The sequence below is a fragment of the Cebus imitator genome, unplaced genomic scaffold, assembly GCF_001604975.1.
Source record: "Cebus imitator isolate Cc_AM_T3 unplaced genomic scaffold, Cebus_imitator-1.0 Scaffold159, whole genome shotgun sequence".
Taxonomy (NCBI): Eukaryota; Metazoa; Chordata; class Mammalia; order Primates; family Cebidae; genus Cebus; species Cebus imitator.
Window position 1 is genome coordinate 6,103,587 of NW_016107474.1, and position 27,735 is coordinate 6,131,321.

At 49.7% G+C, this 27,735-nt stretch overlaps 1 protein-coding gene across 2 annotated transcripts in view; it reads left to right on the forward strand.

Moving 5' to 3' along the window:
- Positions 1-2,916: 2,916 nt before the first annotated feature.
- The window catches only part of ZC3H18 (zinc finger CCCH-type containing 18), a 66,262-nt gene continuing 41,443 nt past the window's right edge, over positions 2,917-27,735 (forward strand). Inside the window, exons 1-5 of one of the 2 annotated variants that reach the window (XM_037743938.1) lie at positions 2,917-3,128; positions 10,764-11,380; positions 20,114-20,198; positions 20,489-20,491; positions 21,052-21,117. In XM_037743938.1, coding sequence (XP_037599866.1) covers positions 10,778-11,380; positions 20,114-20,198; positions 20,489-20,491; positions 21,052-21,117 — 757 coding nt within the window. In that variant the 5' untranslated portion in view covers positions 2,917-3,128; positions 10,764-10,777. The remainder of the gene's footprint in view (positions 3,129-10,763; positions 11,381-20,113; positions 20,199-20,488; positions 20,492-21,051; positions 21,118-27,735) is intronic. The other variant, XM_017543712.2, reaches the window with a different exon arrangement.

Below are 27,735 nucleotides of genomic sequence, written 5' to 3' on the forward strand. Positions count from 1 at the left end.
TCTCTGTGATTTTTCTTTGCAGCAGTGAGCATCTATTTTCAACAACTCATTTTCTCTTATGTAGGTATACACACTGGAGGTTCATGTATTAGCATTTTTAACTACAATGTTGCAAACATTGTACCATATTACACTACAATATTACTGTCATCTGTTGATCAGCATCTGGGTCTTTCGGTTTTTCCCTTTGTTCTTTCAGTTATGACTCACAGACCTGCTGTGTCCTTGTTCGTGTCTCTGGTGCCCATGGGCAGATGACACCCCTGTCCAGTGGTCCACCTGTGCCACCAGGTATCAAAATCCCCTGAGAACTGTTCATGGACCACAGGGCCCCACTCCCAGAGTTGGGGGCGCAGCCGCTCTGCGGCAGGGCCCAGGAAGATGCATTCACAGCAACCCCGCCAGGATACTGAGGCTGCTCGCCCAGGGCGCCACTTTGAGAACCTGCTGCGGGTGGCACTGCTGGCCCCAGGGCACTTCTTCTTTTAAAGTCACATTGTTTTCCAGAGAGGCTGTGACCAGCAGAGTTGACTGTTCATGAAATTCAGATTCAGCCAGGCAAATGTCTGTCACAGCCAGCGCTGGCCGCTCCTTTACATGGATGGTGATCACCACACAGACTTATTATGTTCCTCAACTGACCAAGGGGCCCTGCTGGGTGGGACCCTGTCTTGTCGGCACAGAGTGAGCAGAAGGCGCCAACTGGTGTGTCAGGGCTGCTTCCAACATGACCCAAAGTCCCCAGGGTTGAATTCTCATTCTTCTTACGTAGCCCTAACAACCAGCGTCCTGTAATCTGGGCACAGCTCGTTCGGTATGGGGTTTTGAGGTCCAAGTGTCTGGGGTGAAAGCCCAGCCCTGTGACTGTCCAGCTTCTATTCCAAGCTCTAGGCTGGAGATCATGGCGGAAGTGCCTCTCAGGGGTTGTTTGGGAAGCCTGGGCCAGGGGTCTGCCATGAACAGAGAGGCTTCGTAAATCCTGGAAAAGTCTTTGTGTTGGCCCCTGCTTGCCTCTCCATTCCCTTCTGGAGGGAGGCAGGAGGTGTGAACAGCCCCACTTGGCAGAGTAGCAAAACAGAGGTTTAAGGGAACACTGGTTGCATCTTCACACCTGGAACCCCTTGCTCAAAGTTCAGTGGTTTAAGCTTAGATTCAGAAAAGTCTGGGTCCTAATCCCATCTCAGCCATTTTCTCCATCCCTCCACCCCCATATTTTGCAAATGTTGGATTGGCCTGCCCCCAGGATCTCGCAGCTGATGGGCAGGACACCCCTTGATGGGGTAAGCACAGTGGGTACACAGAGGGGCACTGTGCCCAGCTGGGGCCACTGTGTGCTTGGGCGACAGAGCAAGACTCCGTTTCGAAAACAAAAAAGAAAAAAAGGAATGTATTGGTTAACTTGGGCTGCCTTAACAAAATACCATAGACTTTGTGGCTTAAACAAGACACATTTCCTCCTTGCTCTGCAGGCTGGAAGTCTGGTGATCCTGGGCACACGTGGTCGGGTTCTGGAGAGACACTCTTCCTGCAGACGGCTGCCTTCTCACTGTGTCCTGATGTGGTCGGCAGAGAGGGAGACAGTACAGGGGCAACAGAGAGCTCTTCGGTGTCTCTTAGCCTGGGTCTCACTGTCACCCAGGCTGCTGGAATACAGTGGTGCAGTCACAGCTCACTGCAATCATTGAACTCAGTTCAAGCAATCTTCTCGTCTCATCCTCCCAAGTTCCCGGAACTACAGGCACTTGCCACCATGCCCTGCTAATTTTTTTTTTTTTTTTTTTTTGTAGACACCGGGGTCTTGCTTTGTTGCCCAGGCTAGTCTCAAACTCCTAGACTTAGGTGGTTCTCCCACCTTGGCCTCCGAAAGTGCTAGGAATACAGGTGTGAGCCGCCGTGCCGGGCTTTCCGTGCTTGTTCGAAGGACACTGATTCTATCAGATCAGGACCCCACCCTTATCATCTCAATTAAACTAATTACTTCCCTAAAGGCCCTGTCTCCAAACGCAGTCACACTGGAGATGAAGGCTTCACAGACAGACGTTCGGGGCAGAATTCGGTCCATAGCATGGAACGGCACAGTCTTTGTCCTTTTGTGACTGGCTTGCTGTACTCAGTTTACACGGCTCACCCCTGTCGCCGCATGGGTCTGGGCTTCGCTCTTCGTGCTGGCCGCCTCACACGCCACGGCACGGACATCCAGCCCTCTTGCTTCCACCTGGGGGATACGGAGGAAAATGGGGTGAGCGAAGCCCTGAGATCCCCAGGACCAGCCACATCGTCGGCAGGGGCCAGGGCAGAATGAAACCGCGGGCCTAGTCTCGGCCCGGCCCTCCGGCCTGGAGCAGCTCGCACGGCTCCAGCCCCGGACGCCCCCGGCGGCGCCGCGCTGAGTCGGACGCGGGACAGGCGCCCTCGCTGACGCCGCCCGCGGGGAACCGCGCGGGGAGCCACGCAGCCCAAGGGAAAGCTAAGAATTGTTAGGCCTTTTCGCTAAAGTCAGTATCTGAAAAAATAATTCCGGAGCTAAGCATTTAGTATCAACATTCAATAAAGCAGGAGATACCGGCCCGACGAAAACCGCCTTAAGTTTTCCACTTTGAGGAACTCGATCATCCCCAATGAAGAACCACGGCGGAGCCAGAGCCTCGCCACGTGACCAGGCGGGCGCGGGTAGCCCAGTGTGCACGCGCGGGTAGCCCCGTGTGCACGCGCAGCCTAGTGTGCACGCGCGCGTAGCCCACTGCGCAGGCGCGGGTAGCCCAGTGCGCAGGCCCGGATCCTGACGCCAGCCGCAGGAGGCGCAGACCGCCTGTGGCGCCTGCGCTGTAGGCGGGGACTCGGCGAGCGCGCGCCGGCCGAGCGCGCGCCGCGGGGGCGGAGCCGCGCGGAGGCCGGAAGGAAGTTGGAGGGGGCGGGGCGAGGGAGGGAAGCCCGCCGGCCGCAGGACGACCGTCGCGGCCTGATGACGTCGCACAATGGCCGGCCCCCGCGGGTAGTGGATCCCGTTTGTTCCGCCCGCGTCGAGACTGAAGCCAGAGCCTGTGAGAAGCGGAAGGGCCAAGGGACGTCTTCTCCACGCCGCTCCGACTCCAGCGGAGCCGTGGCCCCGTCTCCGCCCAAGCGCTGAGGTAAGCTAGGGCCGGGCGGCAGGCGGGAGGCCGGGCTAGCGGCGGCGGGAGGAGGAGGCCGCCGAGGCGGCGGCGGCGGCGGGAGTGAGGCCCGGGAGCCCGGCGCGCCTCCGGCCGTGCGCGACCACGGACCGAAGCGTGGCCCTCGGGCCCAAGGAGGGGGACGCTGAGACAGGCACCACCCCGCGTTCCGTCCGCAAGCCGGCCCCGCGGTCCTGGGGCGCCCACGGCGTCCGCGGTCCTCGCGCGCTGCCTCCGCGGCCCGCGGCGGAGTTTATTTTCCTGGAGCTGTCATTTCTCTTCCGGGCCACTCGCGTGGCACATGTGTGCCGCCCGCCAAGGGGCGGCGAGAGGCGCCCAGGTTCACCTCCGGAGTAGGTCAGCCCGGGCTGTTGATGGGCTCTTCGGGGAACTTTGAGCTCTTTGTGAGCCTCTTGGAACTTGCTCCGCAGCTTCAAAGTGTGCACAGGTTGGACGCACTGATTGCCGTGGGACGCGCGCCGGTCTCTTAGGAATGTGTAACTTCCTTGCCCCTTGGATTAGGAGATCAGAGGTGCCAGGTCCTTGACATAAATTAATTGCAGCTCTGAGGTTGGAAGAACCGAGACTTACAGCCTTGCTCCTGCCAAAAATTAAGTTTTCCTGAAGACTTTATGACAGTTGAGTTTGCCGGGTAGAGCGATTGACCGTTTTAAATGGGCTTTGTTCCGCTAACTTATTTGCAAGCGTAGGTCATTCTTCAGACCCATTTGGGAAAATGGAAAAAGAGGGCATTTGGCATCTGAAGTACCGTTTGCGGCACAGCAGGGCGCTCATCATTTCTCCTGTGAGGCTCACTTCCAGCCTGGGTTGTCTGTAGAGTCGTTCTTTCCCGTTCAGTATTTGGGATTCTCTGGGCGAGCCTGGACCAACGCACAATCCCACTTCCAAGCCTTGGGAGGAGAGTCTTTGCATGATGTTTTTACTATCTGAGGGCAGTAGGGAGCCCAGCCTGCCCTGGAACCAGTCAGATGTGTCCCAGAGCTAGAAACTCTTCGGTTTTAGATGGGACATGCTCAAATGTTGTAAGAAAGTTTTGTGCAGTCACTCCAGAAAGCAAATGGTAAGTCACTCCAGAAAGCAAATGGCCCAGATCGTGTTTAGAAATTTGTATTTTATCACAGCTACAGAGCATCTTAAGGTGAGTACCTCTTTATCAAGGACTTTTGTGGTCAAGCTTGGTCATTTTGCGAGTGGAGTCTGTCACTAACCTTGATAACCTTCATTTAGATATTATTAGTTCATGAGGTTATGAGTCAGAATTTTAACCAGATGTACCAGAACGTAGGCATTCAAATAGGGACTGCTCTATTGAAAGTAATTGCCCCAAAATGTTAAGCTGGTTGGTATTTCCTTGGTGCTTCTTTGCCAAAACCTCTGCAGAACTGCTGCTTTTGTAGTAAAAATGTAGTCATGTGGGAAACTCGGGCTTACTCAGTAGTCGCACTCCAGGTTTGACCAAAAGTTGATTTACGTGTTTGGTAGCTCACCTTATCAGGTAAGGCACTGACTTGCAGCACTTTCTCAAAGTGACCAGCTTGAGAGGAGGAAGATTCGCCACCACTGAGAATCCCAGAAGACTTCTGCAGGGTTGGAAGGTCATTCGAAATGAGAAGGTCCCCAAATGTTCTGTACGTCAGCAGTGCCATTGGAATCTATGCATCCTCCCAGAGGGGCTGCTGGGAAGGGAGGTAGCACCTATTCTTTATTATTATTATTATTATTATTATTATCATTATTATTTAGAGACCATGCCTTGCTCTGTTGCCCAGGCTGGAGTGCAGTGGCATGATCTCGGCTCACTGCAACCTCCTCTTCCCAGGTTCAAGCGATTCTCTTGCCTTATCCTCTTGAGTAGCTGGGATTACAGGCACCCGCCGCAATGCCCAGCCAATTTTTGTATTTTTTTTTTTAGTACAGACAGAGTTTCGCCATGTCAGCCAGGTTGCTTTCAAACTCCTGACCTCAGTGATCTGCGCGCCTCGCCCTCTCAAAGTGCTGGGATAACAGGCGTGAGCCGCCGTGCCTGACCAGTAGCACCTACTCTTGTGTCTGAATTCTGGTATCATCTTTTACAAATTAGGCACTTATTTTAAATTATTTTATGGCATGCAACAGATAGTTCCTCAAGTAACAAGATTTTTGTTATGTATTCAACAAACATTTATCAAGTATCATCCGCCAGCTGCGGAAAGCAGCAGAGGTGGGACTGTGGGCACTTGCTATTTCACTTCTCAGGCAGGTTCACCCATCTTGTGGATCAGAGGACTGGGGATTTCGTTCTAAATCATGCTGAGAATCTTCCATTGTAGAGTGATAGTGTAGGAAGACCAAACTGAGCACAAACTGCAAACATGGTGTCACTTGAGACTTGGCCAGAGGACCCTCTATATCGTTGTGTACACTTAAGAGGCTGCTTTTCCCTTCCTAGCAGCCGGCATAGTCAGAGACCTGCCAAATTGATTGTATTTCTCCTGATTCCCAGTGACATTGCTTCCCTCCTGTGCCACTAGGTGTGGCTCAGATTGCATCTCATAAACATAGATTCATCAGCATGTTATTCTCTAAAAGGTGTTCACCTTTGTGTAGCCTCTGATAGTAAAACCCTAGGAGGTTCCATGGGAAAGAAGACACTGACTCTTTTACTCAGGAGCTTGCCAGGGCCTCCTAAGGGCCCCCATGTGCCTAGCAAAGCCCCTGTTTGTGCCTGTTGTAATTGTTAATGGTGCCCCTTTTCAGTGGTAGCAGTGTTGCCAAATGCCAGCCCTTTGCCTAATCTGAGCCCTCCCACTTAGGCACTCTGCTAGGGAGAGATGGAAGGGTTTCCCAGCAGACTTGAGAGTCAGTAGCTGCAATACAGTGTGGTATGTGTGCAGATGCAGAAGAAGAATGTTTAGTGTACCAAGGCAGGAGTTCTTAGGCTGAGCCCATGGGTGGGCCTTGGAGGGTTTGAACTCCCTAAAGTGGAGGATAAATTGTGTATATTCGGCTTTTCTGTATATTTTTCCCTTTTAGGGAGAGGAGCCATATACTTCATCTCAGAGCATTTTGTGATCCCCAGAAGACACCAGTGACATAGGAGTTACTGGATCATGTCCAGTTTATGGGCCTAATGCTTGAATTTCAGACAAGTTTAAAATTCTTGGATTTCACCACTTGGATCTCTATAAACTCATTTTATTTATTTTATTTATTTATTCATTTTTGAGATGGAGTTTTGCTCTTGTTGCCAAGGCTGGGGTGCAGTGGCAAGATCTCAGCTCACCACAGCCTCCGCCTCCCAGATTCAAGCAATTCTGCTGTCTCAGCCTCCAGAGTAGCTGGGATTACAGGCGTATGCCACCACGCCCATCTAATTTTGTATTTTTAGTAGAGACAGCATTTTTCCGTGTCAGTCAGGCTGGTCTTGAACTGCCGACTTCAGGTGATCCACCTGCCTGGCCTTCCAAAGTGTTGGGATTACAGGCATGAGCCACTGTGCTCAGCCAAACTCATTATTTTTAAACTAGTAGTCTGTACAGATTATACAGTAGCATTTCCGTCTTTATGGAAATGTATAGTTTGGGCATTTGAAAGGACTGGGATAGGAATGTGGATGGAGCAGCACAAAACTTTAAAAGAGAAAAGTGGCAAAATCTGCTACCAATTTATGCATGGCCTGTGTTCCAAAAATATTTAGAAAATCATTTTGGAACTTGGGCCCCCCTTTCCTCTAGAAACAGTGGTTAAACGTGGGGGTTGTTGCCCACACAGGGAGCAGTGGGTTCCTTCCCTCGTCTAGAGCGCTGTGCTGAAGCACAGGCTTGTCAGGTTGGTCTGAGCTGCATCCCTGGATATCCACTCAGTAATGTTAGGGCCTTGGTTTCCCCATTTATAAAAGGGACCATCACGTATTTAGAAGATTGGTGTGAGGAATCAGAATAACGTGCAGAAATAAGGTATTCACGTGGCTGATTAGTCTGTGAGGAAATGGTGGTGGCTCTTGGTTTTACTGCAGAAGTGGCGTCAGCATTGCCATTGTATATGAAGTAGGTGCTCAGGTAGTCGTTGAAACAGTGAATGACTCCTTAGTGCCTGGAGAGACTTGAGCAGAATCCGACAGGCGTGGTGGGAGTATGGTTTTAAGCTGACGGTTGCATCTGCTCACCCTCACATCAGTTCAGTTTTAGTGAACACGCATCACACATGTTCCAGGCATATTGTCAGAGGAATCTCATCACATCATTGTAACATCCCGCTAAAGTGGATGATGATGTCCCGTATTTCAGATGAAGAAACTGAAGTGTGGCGAGTGTATGTAACCTAGGAAGCAGTAGAGCTCGGCTTTGGGTTTTGACTTAGAAGCCCACAGTTTGCGCGGTCCTCATGTCTCAGGAGGGAAAGCACACTGAAAGGCAGCCTTCCTGCTGCCTGGGACCACTTGTGTTAGTTCAGATATTTGAAGTTAAGCACTCTTTTTCTTTCGTTTACCCTATTCTGTTTCCTACCCTCCCATTTCTTATCCTTCCGTTTCATTTCAAGCTTGTCAAAATATCAAAAAAGCATTTGCTTGGGCCCAGTCATCACAGTGAAATCAAAGTGCACACCAGTTTGTGCCTGAGCCTTGGAAAAGGGCTGTCTGAATTTTGAGAGTCTGTACAAAGCATTGCTTTGTAGGGGGGAAGCCTGTTTCAAAGCCAGTGGCAGGCACAGGTGTGTGTTTTCTGTCTGCAAAGTAACAATTGTGTGATTTTTTTTTTTTTTTTTTTTTTTTTTTTTTTTTTTTTTTTTTTTTTTTTTTTTTTTGAGACAGAGTCTCACTCTGTTACCCAGCCTGGAGTACAGTGGCACAATCTTGGCTCACTGCAACCTCCACCTCCCAGGTTCAAACGATTCTCACAATTCTCCTGCCTCAGCCTTTTGGGTAGCTGGGATTACAGGCATATGCCACCATGCCCAGATAATTTTTTTGTAATTTTTAGTAGAGACGAGGCTTCACCATGTTGGCCAGGCTGGTCTTGAACTCTTGACCTTGTGATCCACCCGCCTTGGCATCCCAAAGTGCTGGGATTACAGGCGTGAGCCACTGCACCAGACCAGTTGTGTGATTTTTAAACACAGTGGCTCATACCTATAATCCCAGCACTTTTGGAGGCCGAGGTAGACGGATCACTTGAGGTCGGGAGTTTGAGACCAGCCTGGCCAACATGGAGAAACCCCATCTCAACTAAAAATACAAAATTAGCCGAACATGGTGGCATGTGCCTGTAATCCCAGCTACTTGGGAGGCTGAGGCAAGAGAATCGTTTGAATCTGGAAGGTGGAGGTTGTGGTGAGCCGAGATTGCACCACTGCACTCCAACCTGGGCAACAAGAGCAAAACTTCTTTCCAAAAAAAAAAAAACTAGTTTGAGGGGACATTTAGTTTTGCATAAAAGTTGGTTTAAGAGATAACTTTGTTTCCAAGGTTAACATTAGACATGTGAATCAGAATTTGTCATATATGAAACTCAGTTCAGCTTGGGACATCCTACTGGGAACCAGGTGCTCCACTTAGGCAGCTGGGGAGATGTAAAGTACCTGCCCTTCTGTAGGGAAGATGTTTAAGTATACATTGTAATAAAAATTGTACAGATAGTATACGATGTTACTAGTGTCATTAGCTAGGCAAGAGAGGGGATTGCCAGTTTGCCACTGGTGACCTACTTCTACAACTCCACATACAGTCCCAATCTTCAGCAATGAAAGCATAGAGGCCTTAGCAGCAAGCGCCCCTATGGTACTATTTGGGGATCGGCCCCTTGCCTTTCCCACTTTCAGCAGTGTATACCAGTTTGGGACTACCTTTAATAAAAGAGAGAGGAGGGTCTCACATGTTTTCCAGGCTGGACTCGAACTCCTGGGCTCAAATGATCCTCCCACCTCAGCCTCCCACATAGCTGGGATTACAGGCACACGCCACCACACCTGGCTTAGGACTGACTTTTTTGTAATTCTGCCCAGTAGTCTGGATAGTAACTGGATAGTGTAGAAAACCAAAAAGTGAATCATTTTCGGAACTGCCTACTTTCAAGTGAATTAAAATGGATTGGTTGGTATGCAAATCTATGTTGCTAATCATTTAGGGTTTTTAATTTTTTTTTATTTTTTGACACGGAGTTTCACTCCTGTTGCCCAGGCCAGAGTGCAGTGGTGCATTCTTGGCTCACTGCAACCTCTGCCTCCTGGTTTCAAGCGATTCTCCTGCTTCAGCTTCCCAAATAGCTGGGATTACAGGCACCACCATGCCCATCTAATTTTTTGTATTTTTGATAGAGATAGGGTTTCACCATGTTGACCAGGCTGATCTTGAACTTCTAACCTCAGGTGATCCACCCGCCTTGGCCTGCCAAAGTGCTGGGATTACAGGCATGAGCCACCACGCCCGGCCCATTTAGTTTTTATAAAGTGATTAATTTTAAATTATTTGGGTTTTTGGAGGGTTTTTTTTTGTTTTTATTTGAGACAGAGTCTTACTCTGTCACCCAGGCTGAAGTGCAGCCTCGACCTCCTAGGCTCCAGCGATCCTCCCACCTCAGCCTCCCAAGTAGCCGCGACTACATACAGGTGCTGCCCTATCACACCAAGCTAATTTTGTATTTTTTTTGTAGAGATGGGGTTTTGCTGTTCTAGAACTCCTGGACTCAAGTGATCTGTCCACCTCAGCCTCCCAAAGTGCTGAGATTACAGGCATGAGCCACTGCACCTGGCCAATTTTGTTCTAATGTGTGCTTAATTTTAATGATTTCCATTAACAGCAAAAAAGATAAAAAGAAAAAAAAAATGTTTAACTGTAGGTTTAGATACCAACTCGTGATACAATGCGTCTTTAAACAGGTTGTCCTATTAAAAGTGTAAATTTAAAAGGTGCATATTTTTATCTTTAAAGGGCACCAAAGGGGATTCTGAGAGGCCGTCAGAGGCCAACCTTTGAGAAGTGTGTTGAGTAACAGAACAGGCTCCAGACCTGGAAACTGCCGAAGGCTGGCCTAGCTTCCTGCTTCGGAATGACTCCAGAAAAATGGTCAGACATGGGCCTGCAGTTTTGCTCTCTCATTCCATGATACAGTTTATCTTGAATTTCAAAAGTAAATACTCTTAAGAATTCAGACAGGCCGGGCGTGGTGGCTCACGCCTGTAATCCAAACACTTTGGAGGCCAAGGTGGGCGGATCACCTGAGGTCGGGAGTTCAAGACCAGCCTGACCAACATGGTGAAACCCCGTCTTTTAAAAAAAAAAAAGAATTCAGACAGCTGTCCCTTGTAGTCCATATCTTGTTGCTCACTTTATGTGAACTTGTGTGTGCTGCCCTTGAGTGGGGAAGGGCTGTGCTGGGCTACGCCTCATTCTGCCTCTTCTCGTTTTGTGCGATTGCTAAAAACGGGAGGCACTTAACATCCAGCTTAGCCCAGCAGAGTCTCGCCTCATGGAGTGGAGTTGTGGCCCGTGCTTCTCTGCAGAGTGGAGTGTGGGACTTGGGTCAGGGTCGTGTGGGGCTAAGCAAGGCCAGAAAAGTGAGGACACGGTTTGTTTACAATTTTGCTAAAGGCTGTAAATCTGTGTTCTCTCTTTTGCAGAACCGTGGGTACCGATGGATGTGGCCGAGAGCCCTGAACGGGATCCTCGCTCTCCAGAGGATGAAGAGCAGCCACAGGGGCTCTCGGATGATGACATTCTGAGGGACAGCGGGTCCGATCAGGATTTGGACGGAGTGGGGGTGAGGGCTTCTGATTTGGAGGATGAGGAAAGTGCAGCCAGGGGGCCGGGCCAGGAGGAGGAAGAGAATCGTTCCGATGAGGAGGACCAGGCAAGTGAGCCTAAATCCCAAGACCAGGACTCAGAGGTGAATGAGCTGAGCCGGGGCCTGACCAGCTCCCCGTGCGAGGAGGAGGGGGACGAAGGGGAGGAAGACCGGACAAGCGACCTGAGGGACGAGGCCTCGTCAGTCACCAGGGAGCTGGATGAGCATGAGTTAGACTACGACGAGGAGGTTCCCGAGGAGCCGGCTCCCCCCGTCCAGGAGGATGAGGCCGAGAAAGCTGGGGCCGAGGATGATGAAGAGAAGGCCGAAGGTGCTCCTGGGGAGGAGGGGCAGGCTGCTGTTCCGAGCCTGGGTGAAAAGGAATCCCTGGAGGCTGCCAAGGAGAAAAGAAAAGAGGACGACGACGGAGAAATCGATGATGGGGAGATAGACGTGAGTATGATGGAGCAGAGCGTCGCAGGGTGCCTGGCCCAGCAGCCTGACGCAGGCCTGTGCGGGGAGGGAGGGGCTGCATGGGATTGACTTGGTGATTTGTTACTAGAGATGGTGGCGGGACAGGCGTGCAGGAGAATGAGAGGCTTGTTTGGGGGCCAGTCCCAAAGTGATTGGAAAGGAAGACCCAGAAGTCAAGTGTGAAAGTTGGCAGCTCCAGAAACTGACAGCAGGGTTTCTGTGGCCGCTGGCCAGCCAGCTACTGGGATTGCTTGGGTTGTAGAAAAAGGCCAAGTGCCCAGCGTTTTTAGGTTCTAGGAGTGGAGAAGGTAATGTTTTCCCTTGTCTTTGCCGTCTTTGAGTGATATTCAAGTTACTGTTCAACCAGAAACTGCGTGGGTTTCCATTCTTTTCATGTTTTTGGACTGAAAAGAATGAGGAAAGTTTCCATCTGGTTCTGAATGTTCTTGTCGGCATTTTAATGTTGGCCCTAGAGCCTGTCCCCTGGTGAGGACACCAAGCACTTTGGAGGCCAAGGCGGGCGGATCACCTGAGGTCAGGAGTTCAAGACCAGCCTGACTGGGCCACGCCTCTTTGGACGTGTCCCTGAAAAGACTGGTGGAGGCTGGGTCCACAGGGCTCTGTGTCATAGCGCCTCAGTTTCTGACAAAGCCAGCACACGTCTTTGTACATTAAATTAATCTGGCTTTCAGGTTGAGGGGAAAGTACTGTTATCTGTGATCTGAGGTATGGGTAGATGGGGTTTTCTTGGCAGTTGATCCCGTTGGAAAAGTTATGAGTGTTTTGGGGAGAAACAGCCCAAAGTCCTCCTGAATGATACTTTCCAGAGCTATTGAACTGAAAGGAACTGAGCAAGGGGCAGAGCAGCTGAACTGAACTGGTTTTGTTTTTTGTTTCTTTTTTTTTTTTTTTTTTTTAAGATGGAGTCTGCTCTGTCACCCAGGCTGGAGTGCAGTGGTGCCGTCTCGGCTCGCCGCAGCCTCCGTCCCCCAGGTTCAAGCAATTCTCCTGCCTCAGCCTCCTGTGTAGCTGGGATTACAGGAGCCTGCCACCATGCCTGGCTAATTTTTGTATTTTTAGTAGAGACGGGGTTTTGCCATATTGGCCAGACTTGTTTCAAATCCTGACCTCAGGTGATCCGCCCATCTCAGCCTCCCACTGTGCTGGGATCACAGGCATGAGCCACCGCGCCTGGTGAGTGCAGCGCTTCTCTAGTAGTATGTTGTTTGCACAGGCAGTCCGTGTTCGAATGTGTCTTGGCCATAGCTGATGGCTGTGACAGTGCTCAGTAATTTATAGGGTTTGAAGTATTGTTCCTCTAACTTTATGGGACAGGTATGTGCTTAAAGGCTTAGAATTTTAGACGTTTCATCTTTTCACAACTAAGTGTAGGAAGTGCTCTCCTCAGCTGGTGCTTTTTTGCAAGAGGAGACCAACCCAGGGCTGGCAGAGGGGAAGGAGATGCGGTGAGACTCAGGTTCGTCAATTTGGGTGAACGAGTTGAGTTGAAGTTGCCCACAAGTTTGAGTTTTCGGGTGTCCTGGGGATAATAGCCCTGTATACACACCGCCACTGGGAGTGCAGCAGGCCATGCACCCAGGGCTCTGGCACGCTCCAGCTCCTCTTACAAGGACTGGCTGCCAACACATAAGTCTTGGGGGAGATGGATGAGCCAGGTCCAGGGTCCCCGTAGTGGTCCTGAAAGGCTGTGGCTGTGGGTGTGGGTGTTGCAGTACATGGGCTGACTGAGCCTGAGCCCAGCTGGCATAGAGAATGGCCTTGGCTGCCCAGGGCCTGGATGTGCTGGTTTCCCCTAGACACAGCTCCTGGCCGAAAAATGCCATTCTTGCCCATAGACCCTGCCTGCCCTGCTTGGCTCTGTCTTGTGAGGGGACCCACAGTTGCAAACGGGTTGCTGCTGCAGAAACCCCAGCACAGCTCTCTCAGCAACCAGGGAGGCAGGTTTCTTCCCACAGCACACAGACTGCCTCTGGCGCCCTACCTCCCCGACTGGCCTGTGCTCCTGGACACCAGCAAGGTGGACCTTGCTCTGTCCCATGCTGAGTGTGACCAGGCAGAGCAGGGCTGGCTCCTGCTATGGGGGCAGCAGGCCTTAACCAAGGTGGGCAGAGCTGTGAATGGTGGGCTGAGCCCCTACAAGAGCACACTGGACTTCAGGCCCCTGGGCTGCCTGCCCCAGGAGCTCCTGTGGTCTCTCCTCTTGTTCGCACGCCTAGCGGCATCGCAGCCTCCTCCATCCTTTATGTGTTGACCTCAACATTTGGGTAGGCTGTTTCTCTGTTGCACCTCCCTCTCTGTCGTGACATAGGCTCGTGTGTGTGTGTGTGTGTGTGTGTGTGTGTGTGTGTGCGCGCACGCATGCATGCACCTGCTGCTTCCCCTACTCCCAAGAACATTTTTCCTAAGACTGGGGCCTACCTGGCTGGTTCCCGTCTCCCAAGGGAGACACGTGGTGTGCAGCCCGTCAGTAGAGGAATCCCGCTTGCCCGGGGCACATTGAAGGTGAGAGCATTTGTCATGTGAAGCGGCAGTGAGTGGAAGGTCCGCACTCAAGAGCCAGTCACAGATGGAGGGGAGATCACGTGACTAGCATCAGCCCTCCACCCTCGTGGAAAGGACCCAACAGAGGTGCATGCATCCTGTGCATGAAGGGCTGTCACTCAGCTGCTTTCAACTTTTTCTCCTCCCAGGCCCAGTTCCAAGCCTGTTGTCTGCTCTTGCATCTGCCGCGTCTGCACCAAGCAGCGCTCCTGTGCCTGCCTGTCTTTCTCAGAGGCCATGCTGCTTTCTTGCAGCACACCCTGCTCCCTGTCTCTGGCTGTTGCTCTGATGGACTGGGAGCCCTGGGGTAGGCCAGGTCCGTGAGCAGTCTGCTTCCCACCAGGACTTTGGCCAGGTCCCCTTTCCTTTCAGGCCCTGGAGAGCAGCTTCTGCATGTGGTGCACAGTGTCCATTCTAGAAGGCACTTTTCCTCGTTGCCTTCAAACAGAGCCCTGGTGTCAGGTCAGCTGCCTTCTCGTTCTCTGTGGGAGAAGTGTGCTTGGGTCTGTACCCTCACAGATGGCTGTTTCTGAGGCCTCACAGCGTTCCAGATCCCAGCAGGGTCTTCCCAGCTCAGAGCTCTCCCTGCTGCCTGCAGCCTCATGGCTTGCCCTTTGGCACCCTGGCCTACCAGATGCCGGGAGCAGCTGAGTGGCACAGTCTAGAGAGCCATGTGATTTAGCACTCTTTTCTTTTTTCCTTGATCTTTTTTTTTAATTTTTATTGCTTTTAATTTAAAAAATAGAGACGGGATCTCACTGTGTTGCCCAGGCTGATATAGAACTTGTGGCCTCAAGTGATCCTCCCACCTGGGCCTCCCAAGTCACTGTGCCAAGCCACTGTGCCTGGCCTGATTGATCATTCTTTTTCAGAAGCGCTTTCTCTTCTCTCAGGGCACATGTCCCTTTTAGATTTTGGGACACTGGGACAGGTGAACTGATTATGGGGTAGTTTCCTTGATTGAGACATCAATTTGTACAATAAGCCCTTGAAATTCTTTGTCTCAACCGCATAGCTTGTGCCTAAGGCCTTGAATCTGTGTTGGGTGTGCTGCCAGAACACCCTCAGATTCAAGTGTCTTCTGGAAAGGCCACTGGCTGGCGTGGCGGGAGGAAAGGTCCCACACAGGGCTGGGGCCCGCAGTTTGCAGCACCTGGCTCATTTGCAGTGTGGGCGAGGGTGTCTCCGATGCCTCCTGACTTTCAGTCACTGTCTCTGCCTGTTCAGGAAGTGGGATGGAACAGGGCCAGGTGCAACAGGCCTGATTTCTGCTCCTGCCTTCCCCCTTTGGAGTGTTTAGAGCCTACCCCGGCCCATTTGTGCCCTGTGGCGGCCTCTCCTGCCTTTCTCCTACGCGTCTAGTTAGTCTTTCCCCAGAACTGTGTTTCCTGCTTTGAGATGACAAGTGCCTTCCAGCCCGGCAGGGCTCAGATTTGCTGTTCCAGTTAAGAGGCCTGGCCTGGGTCTGTCTGCCCGCTCCTTTGCTCACTCCATGGTCCGTGTTCATATCTGACTTGTCATTTGGTTAGCCAGCCTCCCATCTGCTGGAGTACACTGGCCCTTGGAAAGGGTAGGGTGCACGTGTCATTCCATTCTCATCTTTTTGAGGACCCCTACATTTGTAGGGTAGCCTTTCAGCCAGCCAGCAGCACAGCAGGCCCCGTCCCGAGTGGGTGGGCCACATGACTCCTGTCATAATTGGTGGCTTTCAGTTCACTTGTGTACAAAAATACTTCAGAGCATTTTCTTTGCACATGGTCTTTAATATTTTCTCCTGTTCAAATCCACTTTTTTTTTTTTTTAGAGGCAGGGTTTTGCTTTGTCACCCAGGCTGGAGTGCAGTGATACTATCTCCGCTCACTGTAACCTCCATCTCCCAAGTTCAAGCGATTTTCCTTCCCCAGCCTCCCAAGTAGCTGGAATTATAGGCACCTGCCACCACACCCAGCTAAATTTTGTATTTTTAGTAGGGATGGGGTTTCGCCATCTTAGCCAGGCTGGCCTCGAACACCTGACCTTGTGATCCACCTGCCTTGGCCTCCCAAAGTGCTGGGATTACAGGTGTGAGCCACTGCCCCCACCCACCTCTCCTTTTAGGGCTGGATACATGAGCTCTTCTGTAGAAGAGCTTCTTCAGTGAGCCTTATGGCTGTGGGTTTCCTCTCTAAGTGTGGTTCTCTTCTGTGTCACTGCTAAGGATCCAAGTGCACCCATCCCATCGCCAGAGCCCAGGCAGCAGCGGCCTTGCCACACTTGGGGAAAGGTACCCTGTAGCATCAGTAGCAGGCTCAGAGGCTTTCTGTGCCAGTTCGCTTCGTTAGTGTTCCACACAGCCACGTGAAAAAGTGCAGGCCATCATCCTTACTCACAGCCCTGAGACCTCGGGCTCTCGCAACTGAAACCTTACCCTGACCTGGTGGCAGACCTGGCCGGGGCTGGCTGAGGTTGCTCATAGCCTCGTGCCTCCCGTCTTGTGGGAGGGGTCCCAGACTTCTGCACAGGGTTGCTGTGTCCCTCACAAGCTACTATTTTAGACCCTGTGATGTCACCTTTCTAAAGCCAAAATATTCCCGAACTCTTAAAAGACACCTGACCCCACAGCGTTCAGATGAGGGATGACAGATCTGTATTTTCACCCCCATCTTACAGGCGAGACGCCCAGGATTCAGGAGGTTGTGGTTGCCCGGGGTGTAGTGCCAGGTTGTGCCGGGCCCCATGGCTTGCCTTCCTCTGGCACAGCAGCCCCACGCAGTAGCCCCCTTGCTTTATGTGCCTTTGTAAGTACTGTATGTTCACAGAGTTTTTTCATTCTTACTTAAGAAAGGAACAGAAGAGGCTGTGCAAAGAAGAAAGTGGAAATCACCTGTGTCATTGCTCAGAGTTCGTCCTTGTTGGCACGTTTCCTCTGAAGCCCAGTACTCACGCTCACGTGTTGCGTAGTTGCTGCTCGTATTTTAAGCAAGGCATGGTGCACGGAGGCTCTCAGTGCAGCGTTTTCCTTCAGCCCACAGCAGCCTGCCAGGGTCGCCTGCCTTGTTCTGCAAAGGGGAAGGCGAGCTTAGTAGGTCAGGTGACTTGTCCACACTCACAGTCACAACAGCCTGGACCCAGGATTTGAACCTGGGCCTTTTCCCCCATGGCATGTGAATTGTATAAAGGCTCTTAAAATTGGAGTCGCCGATGCCCTCAACCTGGTGTCCTTCATCCACATGCATATTTTTACTCTGTGGTGAGGAAGCACCAGCCGGAGAGTACCAGCATGGAAACCCACCTTCAGTTGGGTACACTAAGTCCTGTGTGCCTCTTCAGCCTCACCCTCGGTGTCCTTGCCAACTTGGCCTGTCCCAGGTGGTGTGTGCTGAGAGCCTCATGGATGTCATCCTTTTTTAGGCCTGCCAGTTTGCTGCTAGCTAGTCACTCAGGCCCCTCATCCTCTGTTGCCTACTTGCTGTGGCTCGGGTCACATAAGCAGAAGGCCATGGGCATGAAGGAAACCAGGAGACCTGAAGGAGCTTCTGAGTGCCACACACTCAGCATGTCAGCCTCAGACGACTTCAGCTCCATATCCCTTTCTTGAGTTGTTTTTGCATGATACTCTAAGATTTAAGAACTTATCTTAATCATCCATTATTTAGTGATTTATTTATTCATTTTGGAATGTTGAATATTTTATTGTTTATACATATAAAGTAAGAATAGAAAATGGGCATGGAGGCCAGGCGCGGTGGCTCATGCCTGTAATCCCAGCACTTTGGGAGGCTGAGGCGGTCAGGTCACCTGAGGTCAGGGGTTCAAGACCAGCCCGACCAACATGATGAAACCTCATCTCTACTAAGAGTACAAAAATTATAGATGGACGTGGTGGCGGGCACCTTTAATCCCAGCTACTTGGGAGGCTGAGGCCAGGAGTATTGCTTGAACCACGGAGGCAGAGGTTGCAGTGAGCCAAGGTCATGCCACTGCAACTCCAGCCTGGGTGACAAGAGTGGGACTCTGTCTCCAAAAAAAAAGGTAAAGTGGTGATCATCTGTTATTTAAAAGACCACTGTGCTAAATGATGGTTAGTTGGATATTCACAATATTGTATTGCCGAGTGATTGATGAATTATTTGTGTTTGTTTTTTAACTGAAAAGGGGGCCATAAGCCCAGCACACCAGTATGTACAGCCCCGGTCCTTGCAGGTGTAGAGGCTGGATGGTGGGGGTCAGTGTGTGGATGCAAGTCTGCGTTCTTTGGGTTGCGAGGATGTCTTGTACCTTTGCTAAGCACCTCTAGTCTGTGTCCAGATCACTTTTAGTAGCTACACGGTCCTCCCTCCAATCATAAGGTGGTGACAGTGTTCTCCTTTCTTGCTTCTGTGAATGTTGATAGTTGCATCTTTGCAGAAACAAGGCTATATCTGATCTAGTGTGTTTACTATAAATCCTGGTGCTGGAAAGCTCTTATCATCTCAGCTCCTGTGCATTCACATCCAAGTGAGGCAGGAGGATTTGAATGGATTTGAACTTTCCAAATGAGTCTTGTTTTGTTTTCCTAGTGGAAACAAAGAAAGAGTGTGTTCTCTGCTTCGATTTGAACTGACGTAGAATACCACGTTCACATTTCCTGTAGTGCTCATTACTGCAAGAGTGGTAAAAAGACACAAGCCAAAGACCAGAAAAGAGAGGCTCCTGTCACTCGGCATGAATTCAATATGCCTTCTCTGAACCTTTTTTCATTATTATTATTTTTATCATTTATTTAAAAAGTGATTTTGCTGGATTGCTTAAGGGATATAACTCTCATGAATCTTTTCTGTTCCTCTTAAAAGACTTTTTGGTAACGAAATATCTTTGAGGCAAAAAATTTAAATATTTAAGCTGTAAACTTTTGGGCTATTATAAATCCAGGGTTTGGTTTCAGCATTTTTTCATTCAGCAAATAATGATGGACTGTTGACTGTGAGCCAGACGCTGCCTGGACCCAGCACCTTGGTGGTGAGCAGGCAGACGCGGGCCCGTCCCGGGGGTCACAGGGTTCAGCCAGCATGTGGTGTTGTCAGCACAATGATGCTCAGGTGTGGCCGCAGCACTGCAGGGCCTAGGGCTGCAAGGACCTGTCGTGGACAGAGCTCAAGGAAAGCCACCCCTAGGAAGGGGGCGCAAGCTTCCATCTGAAAGTGAGCTGAGTCGAACAATCCAGAGAGAAGAGGGAAGAACACGATCAGGCCTGGAATTCACAAAGGGCTCTTTGCAGTGTAAAGCAAGGCTGGAGGAGTTGAGGAGGGAATGAGAGAGGCCACTTGGAAAGTGGTTTTACCAGGCTGGGTGTGAGGGCAGTGGTGCAGAGGACTGTGGTGTGCAGGTAGTGGGGAGAGGGATCAAGAGGGGCGGGGGCGGCATGGGACTGGCGAGATGGGTTGTGCTAGGGCTCACTGGAAGAGGCTGGGATCAGGGCAGTGAGTACTCCATCCTGGATGGTCCTGGATCAGGGGTGTCAGGTGGGCAGCTGGTGCCCATGTGGGCTGGGGTGGCGTAAAGAGGGGTCTCAGCTACAGGTTGGTGGGAACAGGTCCTGGGACAGTGGGTGGCCTAGGGAGAGGACCAAGCAAGGGTCAAGTTTGGCTGTGCATCCAAATCCCTGTGGGTGAGGCCCAGCTTAGAGCTCCTGGGTTGTTCTAAGACTTGACAGCCAGGGTGAGGAGCCGGCTGAGGGTGAGCAGCAAGGCGGGCCACTCCTGGCTGCTGGCATCACTGCCCCAAGGCACCCAACTCCTCTACCCAAGACTTGTAAAGTAGAGGAAGTTTTTGTTTTTTTTTTTTTTTCTCCAAATTTTATTTAAATGCTCAAAATTTTAAAACCTGAAGTGCCATTTTCCTGCCCAGAGTTGTTAAATGTCATGAAAGCCTGCTCTGTCCAGTGCCCTGTGTGCTGCAGTGCTTTTCCCTGGCGCTTCAGGGCACTTCGGCGGGACCCTTGGAGCTGTTGGGTATGCTGTGATCATCTCTGCTCTACAGATATGGGACCTAAGATTTGGAAAATGGACGTAAATTCAATTCCCATGACAATATCTAGGTCCCACACCCAGCTTCCTGCCCCTTCTGGTTTGGAGAAAGCAGTGCTGATTGATAAATGCCTTCCCCACATTAAGATGGTGTTCTCTGCTTTAGGATGATGACCTGGAAGAAGGTGAAGTGAAGGACCCCAGTGACAGGAAGGTGAGGCCCCGTCCCACCTGCCGGTTCTTCATGAAAGGTAACTGTCTGCATGTGGGGCCTTCTCACAGCCAGCTGGGACCCTGGCTCACCTTGGCAGGCCCTGTGCTGCTCAAGGCAGTTCTCTGGGCCAGACTAGACAGGTGGTGGTGGTGGTGGTGGTGGTGGCGGCGGCAGTGGCAATGGCGTTATTTACAGTGAACAATAGGCCCTTTTATGGTGCTTTCATCACTTTAATGACTGCCTTGTGGGAGCAGCCTGGTCATTCTCATTCTCACACTGGTGGTCCCAGGCCCTTGCAGTTACAGCAGACCCATGTCTGTACTGCAGATGGTGTCCGTCATTTTTCAAAGTGGTCCTTTTCATAAGGCCAGATGTTCTAGGCACCAGAATTAGCATCTGTCCCAACTCTGTAGAGATGGCCCCTTTTCCTGCATGATGTGCCAAAAGCGTATGTTTGTGTGAAATGGATTTCAAAATGGCCAGGGATGGCTACTGAAGCAGCAGGGCGCTCTCCCGTAGAAGGAGTCGTGTGAGTTCAGTTGCTGCAGCAGGGAGCAGTGTAAGAAAGTCTTGTCTGAAAACTCTGGGCTAACCCATGTTAAAATGTGACAGAACTCTGTAGCATGATGATTTTACGGCTTTTTGTTTTGCTGATTAACATCTGGGGGGATTCGGAAATGTAAATGAGAATTTCCACCTTGTAAGAATATCTTTGATGTGTACAGCAATAGTTTTGGCATATTTCTGGTAATTCAGCATTCCCCTTGGATAGGTGGGAAGATGTTTTTCTTCTTCTCTTAATTTTGCTGTAAGCCTGTAGATGACTTTGTCACTGCCAGCCTGTGTGTGCCATCCAAAGCTCACGAGAGCTTCCTGTACTTCTTTTCCAGATGTGACTCCATTGTCCACTCTTCCACCAATATCCAATTCCATACCATTCAGAGGCCAGGTTAAAGGTACCAAATACGCTATATTCACTGTCTTCAGTGCCTTAAAGTCCCCCTACCCCAGAGGCCAGACTTCCTTCTCCTGGATCCAGGACACAGCTGTGAAGCCAGAAGGAAAGGGGGTCATTGAGGGGCAGAGAGCCGTTTGGAACCTCCTCCTTAGAGGCACGGGAGCTGGTCGAGGATCAGGGACAGGCAGGAGAGGGCACCCTTGGGGTGCAGTGGAGCCCCATCACTCAGGGAGGCAGGCTGTACACTTAGAGCAGCCACGAATGCCTCTGCGTGAGAGATGACCTGCTGATGTGAGGCCCACGGTAACCCCAGGTCACGCTCGCTCCTGTGGGCATGTGATCTTGGCCCGCACTGTCTGCATGCTTGCTTTTGCCAAGCACAAACAGTTGATATGCCCAAGTCACACGTGCATGTGAGGGGTCCCCACTGGGGAGAGCCTGCGTGGGCAGCAGACTTATAGCCACAGATCGTCACATTCTTCAGAATGCAGAGAAATATGCAGGACATTTTAGAAAGTAAACTGTTACAGTTCTCTAAAAGCTTTGGTATTTGCAGTGTTAGTATTTCAGAAAATTTAAATTTAAGCAGAAGATCTCTTTTCCATAATGGTGTGGGAATAAATGGCATCAGTGTCTCAAATTTCCTGGTGAAATTGATGGAGGGAAGCTGCACACAAGCACACACTGGCAGTCATTCGAATCGGCAGCAGTCACGGTGCAGGCTCTGGTCTCTGGGTGGCAGTGTGACTCAGACGCGTGGCCAGTCGACGCTGGCCTGATGGTTCCAACAGCAGGAGGCAGCATCCGCCAGGGCAGGGAGGCTCTGGACCAGGAGCTCAGGGCTCACTGCTGAACTGGTTCCAGACTTTAACAACAGAAGCACAAAACAGATGAAGAGAGATCATTCCTGGAGCTCTTCATTCGTGTCACTGGGAGCTGCCTGGATGAACACAGACAGGATCCTGTCTCCCTGGACATCAGTGTCACATGGTTGGTTAGAATTGGCAGGTGGTGCCCCCAAGGTTAGACTAAGTACCAAGTGGGTTTCTGTGAGTGAGACCACGTGGAAGGGTTTGTACACTCAAGAAATCAATTCGAGACCAGCCTGGGCAACATAGTGAGACTTTGTCTCTACAGAAAATGAAAAATTAGCAGGGCCTGGTGGCGCTCACGTGTCATCCCAGCTGTGTGGTAGGTGGGGGCTGAGGTGGGTGGATCACTTGAGCCTGGGAAGTTGAGACTGCAGTTGAGCCGTGATCGTGCCATTGTGCCCCAGCCTGGGTGACAGTGAGACCCTGCCTCTAAAAAAAAAAGAAATCAGAAGCTAGATCAGGAGGTGTTTTGGCAGCTTAATCAGGTGTTATAAATAAGTCATTTCAGGAGTACTTTTATTCTGTAGAGTGAGATGATGCTGCACAGAGGAAGTAGCTGATTCTTCCCATTTTCTAGATCATGTCTCCCGGTGCTGCTTAGTTATGAGAAATTTGGACGTAAATGTTTTTGCCTACCTGCAGTTTATAAGCTTGGTGTGAAATTGAAATTCCCCTGTTTATGATCCCTCGAGTACAAGTTATTTTAAAGACAAAGTTTATCGTGTTGCCCAGGATATGGAGATTCCGGAACCCTCATTCACTGCTGTCGTGAAGGTAAAATGATGCAGCCGCTTTGGAAGCCAGTTTCTGAAAAGCTTCCAGGTACTCACTTCTGGGTATGACCCAGGAGTTCAGCTGCACGTATGCATCCAGGAGAAGTGGATACATGCATTTATATACAAGCTTCTATGTGAATGATCACAGCAGCATGATCTTCAGTAGCCTAAAGGAAGGAACATCCCAGGTGTCCGAAAACTGATGAATGGATAAACAGGTGTATATTCCATATACAGTGGAATATTGCTTGGCCATAAAAGGGATAAAGCACTGACACAAGCTACAATGTGGACGAACCTTGGAGACATGGTGCTGAGTGAAAGAGGCAACGCAGAAGGCCACATGTTTATGGCATATCCAGAACAGACAGATCCACAGAGACAGAAAGTAGATTCATTAGCCATTGCCTGGGCTGAGGGTGGACAGTGATAGCTAGTGAGTACAGGATTTCCCATTTGGGGTGATGGAATGTTCTAGAACTAGCTAGTGGTGATTCTTACACAACTTTGTGAATATACTAAGAACCAGTGAATTGTACACGTTGAATGGGGGTATTTTATGGCATGTGAATATTATAAAAATTAGAAAATTCTTTTCTTTAAAGAAAGTTGGTAGCTGGGTGTGGTAGCTCACCTGTAATCTTAGCACCCTGGGAAGCCGAGCGGGGAGGATTGCTTGACCCCAGGAGTTCAAGACCAGCCTGGGCAACATAGGAAGAGCCCGTCTTTCTTTTTAAAATTACTTGTAGAGACAGGGTCTCACTATATTGCTCAGGCTGGTCTCAAACACGAGGCTCAAGCGACCCTCCCACCTCAGCCTCCCAAAGTATGGGAATGACAGGCATGAGCTACTGACCTGGCCTCTCTTAGCTTTATCTCTGTGACAGGTTGTGATGTATAGATTAATCATCTATCACCTAGTGGACACGTTGACATTTGTGACCAATGGAATGCACTAGGAACACAACTTGTTAACATTTAAAGCATCAGTGCTTTGTTTATGCCTGCCTACCTCCACAGCACATATACTACAGTTGGAGCTGTAGTTGTTCATGGGATGTTTTCACCTCTCGTGGGCCTATGTTGGATCATCAGGACACAGAGTTCTGGCCACAGAGGAGTAAGTAGCATTTTCTTTAAACTGTGTCCCACTTTGGGTTTCTTTTGTTTTTTTTTTTTGAGGCAGAGTCTTGCTGTGTTGCCCAGGCTGGAGTGCAGTGGTGGGATCTCAGCTCACTGTGTCCTCCATCTCCTGGGGTCAAGCTATTCTCCTGTCTCAGCCTCCCACGTAGCTGGGATTATAGGAATCTACCACCATGCCCAGCTAATTTTTGTATTTTTAGTAGACATGGGGTTTCGCCGTGTTGGCGTGGCTGATCTTGAATCGTGACCCCAGGTAATCCGCCTGCCTCAGCCTCTCAAAGTGCTGGGATTACAGGTATGAGCCACCGTGCCCAGCACCTACTTTGGGTTTTTGATTTATCCCTCTGTGAACAAGCATCCCAGTCCATTCTTTAGGTCCGACCTCCCTGTCTCTGTTCCCCTATTTTTTTAAAATTGTGGTGAAATAGAAACCTTTTTTTTTTTTTTTTTTTTTTTTTTTATTTATTTTATTGCATTTTAGGTTTTGGGGTATTTTTTTTTTTTTTTTTTTTGAGACAGTCTCACTTTGGTGCCAGGCTGGAGTGCAGTGGCGCAATCTTGGCTCACTGCAACCTTTGCCTCCCGGGTTCAAGCACTTCTCCTGTGTCAGCCTCCCAAGTAGCTGGGACCACAGGCACGGACCACCACGCCCAGGTAATTTTTGTGGTTTTTAGTAGACATGGGGTTTCACCATGTTGGCCAGGATGGTCTCCATCTCTTGACCTCGTGATCCACTTGGCTCCCAAAGTGCTGGGATTATAGGCGTGAGCCACCGTGCCCAGCCTAGAAACCATTGTTAAGTATACAGTTCATATTAAATACATTCATGTTGTTGTATAGCAACCATCATCAGGCCAAGCACAGTGGCTCACAGTGTCACCCCAGCACTTTGGGAGGCCGAGGCTGGTGGATCACGAGGTCAGGAGTTCAAGACCAGCCTGGCCAAGATGATGAAACCCTGTCTCTACCAAAAATACAAAAATTAACCGGGCATGGTGGCTGGTGCCTGTAATTCCAGCTACTCGGCAGGCTGAGGCAGGAGAATTACTTGAACCTGGGCAGTAGAAGTTGCAGTGAGCCCAGATCGCACCGCTGCTCTCCAGCCTGGGCGATAGAGTGAGACTCCGTCTCAAAAAAAAAAAAAAACCATCACCACCATCCATCTCCAGGACTTTTTCAGCTTACAGACCTGAAACTCTGTACCTGTGAAATAACTTCTCATTCCTCCCCACCGGCCTCCTGGTACCTGCCATTTTATTGTCTCTGAATCCTGACTTCTCTAAGTACCACATATGAGCGGAACCATGTAGTCTGTCCTTTTGTGACTGGTTTATTTTGCTTAGCATAATGTCCTCAAAGTTCATTCATCATCAGAATTTTTTTACTTTGTTTTATTATTATTTTTTTTTGGGGGCAGGATCTCACTGTGTCACCCAGGCTGGAGCACAATCATGACTGACTGCAGCCTTAACTTCCTGGGCTCCAGCCATCCTCCCGCCTCAGCTTCCCAAATGGCTGGCACTACAGGCATGCCAGTATGCCCAGCTAACTTGTTTATTATTTGTAGAGACAGGGTCCCACTATGTTACCCAAGCTGGTCTTGAACTCCTGGGCTTAAGCGATCCTCCTGCCCCTGCCTCCCAAGTGCTGGGATTACAGGTGTGACCCACCATGCCTGGCCTTCTTCCTTTTAAAAATTGAATAATAGGCACGGTGGCTGTTGCCTGTAATCCTCGCACTTTCAGAGGCAGAGGTGGATGGATCATTTAAGGTCAGGAGTTCGAGACCAGCCTGGCCAAAATAGTGAAACCGCGTCTCTACTAAAAATATAGAAAATTAGCCAGGCATAGTAGAACACTCCGGTAATCCCAGCTACTTGAGAGGCCAAGGCAGGAGATTCGCATGAACCCAGGAGGCAGAGGTTGCAGTTAGCCAGGATCACGCCACCGCAGTCCAGTCTGGGTGACAGAATGAGACTCAGTCTTAAAAAAAAAAGGGACAGGTGTGATGGCTCAGGCCTGTAATCCCAGCACTTTGGGAGGCCAAGGCAGGTGGATCCCGAGGTCAGGAGTTCGAGACCAGCCTGACCAACATGGTGAAACCCCGTCTCTACTTAAAATACAAAAATTAGCTGCGTGTGGTAGCGCACACCTATAATCCCAGCTACTGAGGAGGCTGAGGCAGGAGAATTAAACCTGAGAGGTGGAGGTTGCAGTGAGCTGAGATCGTGCCATTGCACTCCAGCCTGGGCAACAGAGAGAGACTCTGTCTCAAAAAAAAAAAAAAAAAAAAAAAAATAAAATAAAGCAAAAAAAAAAAAAAAAAAAAAAAAAAAAAGAAAGTATTTTAAAAAAAAAAAAAAAAAAAAAAAAAGATTAATATTTCTTCATGTGGAGTGGCTGCATTGGGTTATCCCCCATCTGTGGATGGACACTTGGGTGGCTTCTACCTCTAGGCTATTGTGAATAGGGCTGCTATGAACATGGACGTAAAAATTTCTCTTCAGACCCTGCATTCAGTTCTTTTGCTCATGCCTGATATTGGAATTGCTGATGATGTGGTAATTTTCTGTGTCATCTTTGAGGAACCGCCCAGCCGTGTTCGACAGCGGCTGCACCGTTTGATGTTCTCAGTTTTAGCGCAGAAGGCTTCCAGTCCCTCCACATCCTCAGCAGTACTCTATTCTCTGTTCTTTTAATTGGAGCTATTCCATTGGGTGTGAAGCTATATCTTACTGGGTTTTGATTTGCATTTCCCTGAAGATTAGAGGTGGTGTGTAGTTTTTTCATTTGCTTGTTGGCCATTTGTATATCTTCCTTGGAGAAATGTCTTTTGTTCAGTATTGAATCCTTGCATTTTTTTTGTGTTTGAAGCAGTAGGTCTCAGTGTTGTCTGTGAACCCCTGGGAGTCCTTTAGATCCTTTCAGGGGACTCTGAGGTCAAAGTTATATTTATTTATTTATTTTCTATTTTATTTTACTTTTTTGAGACAGAGTGTCACTGTTGCCTAGGCTGAAGTACAATGGCACAATCTCAACTCACTGCAACCTCCACCTCCCAGGTTCAAGTGACTCTCCTGCCTCAGCCTCCCAGGTAGTTGGGATTACAGGCATGTGCCACGACGCCCAGCTAATTTTTGTACTTAGTAGAGATGGGGTTTCACCATGTTGGTGAGGCTGGTCTCGAACTCCTGACCTCAAAGGGCCCCGCCCGCCTTAGCCTCCCAAATTGAAACTATATTTATATTAATAGGAAGACTGTGCCAGATACTCAGCATGCACAGGCATTTCAAATGCCACTTTACTTCATGTCTATACTATAGTAGTAAAAATTGTGATTTAATCAAATATTTTTTTTTTTTTTTTTTTAAGACGCAGTCTCATTCTGTCACCAGGCTGGAGTGCAGTGTCACGATCTCAGCTCACTACAACCTCTGCGTCCCTGGTTCAAGCAATTCCCCTGCTTCAGCCTCCCGAGTAACTGGGACTACAGGCGCACACCACCACTCTCGGCTGTTTTTTAGCAGAGACAGGGTTTCACTGCGTTGGTGAGGGTGGTCTCTATCTTCTGACCTGGTGATCCACCTGACTTGGCTTCCCAAAGTGTTGAGATTACAGGCGTGAGCCATCGCACCCAACCAATTTAAATCTTACACTTGAGTACAGATCTTTTATTTATTTATTTTTATTATTTGTAAGGTCTTTTTAAAAATACAATTTTATTAAAGTATAATTTATGTGCCATCAAATTGACCCATTTTAAGGACACAGTTCTGTGATTTTCAATATATTTTCCCCGGTGTGCAGCCCATTTTTAGAATATTTT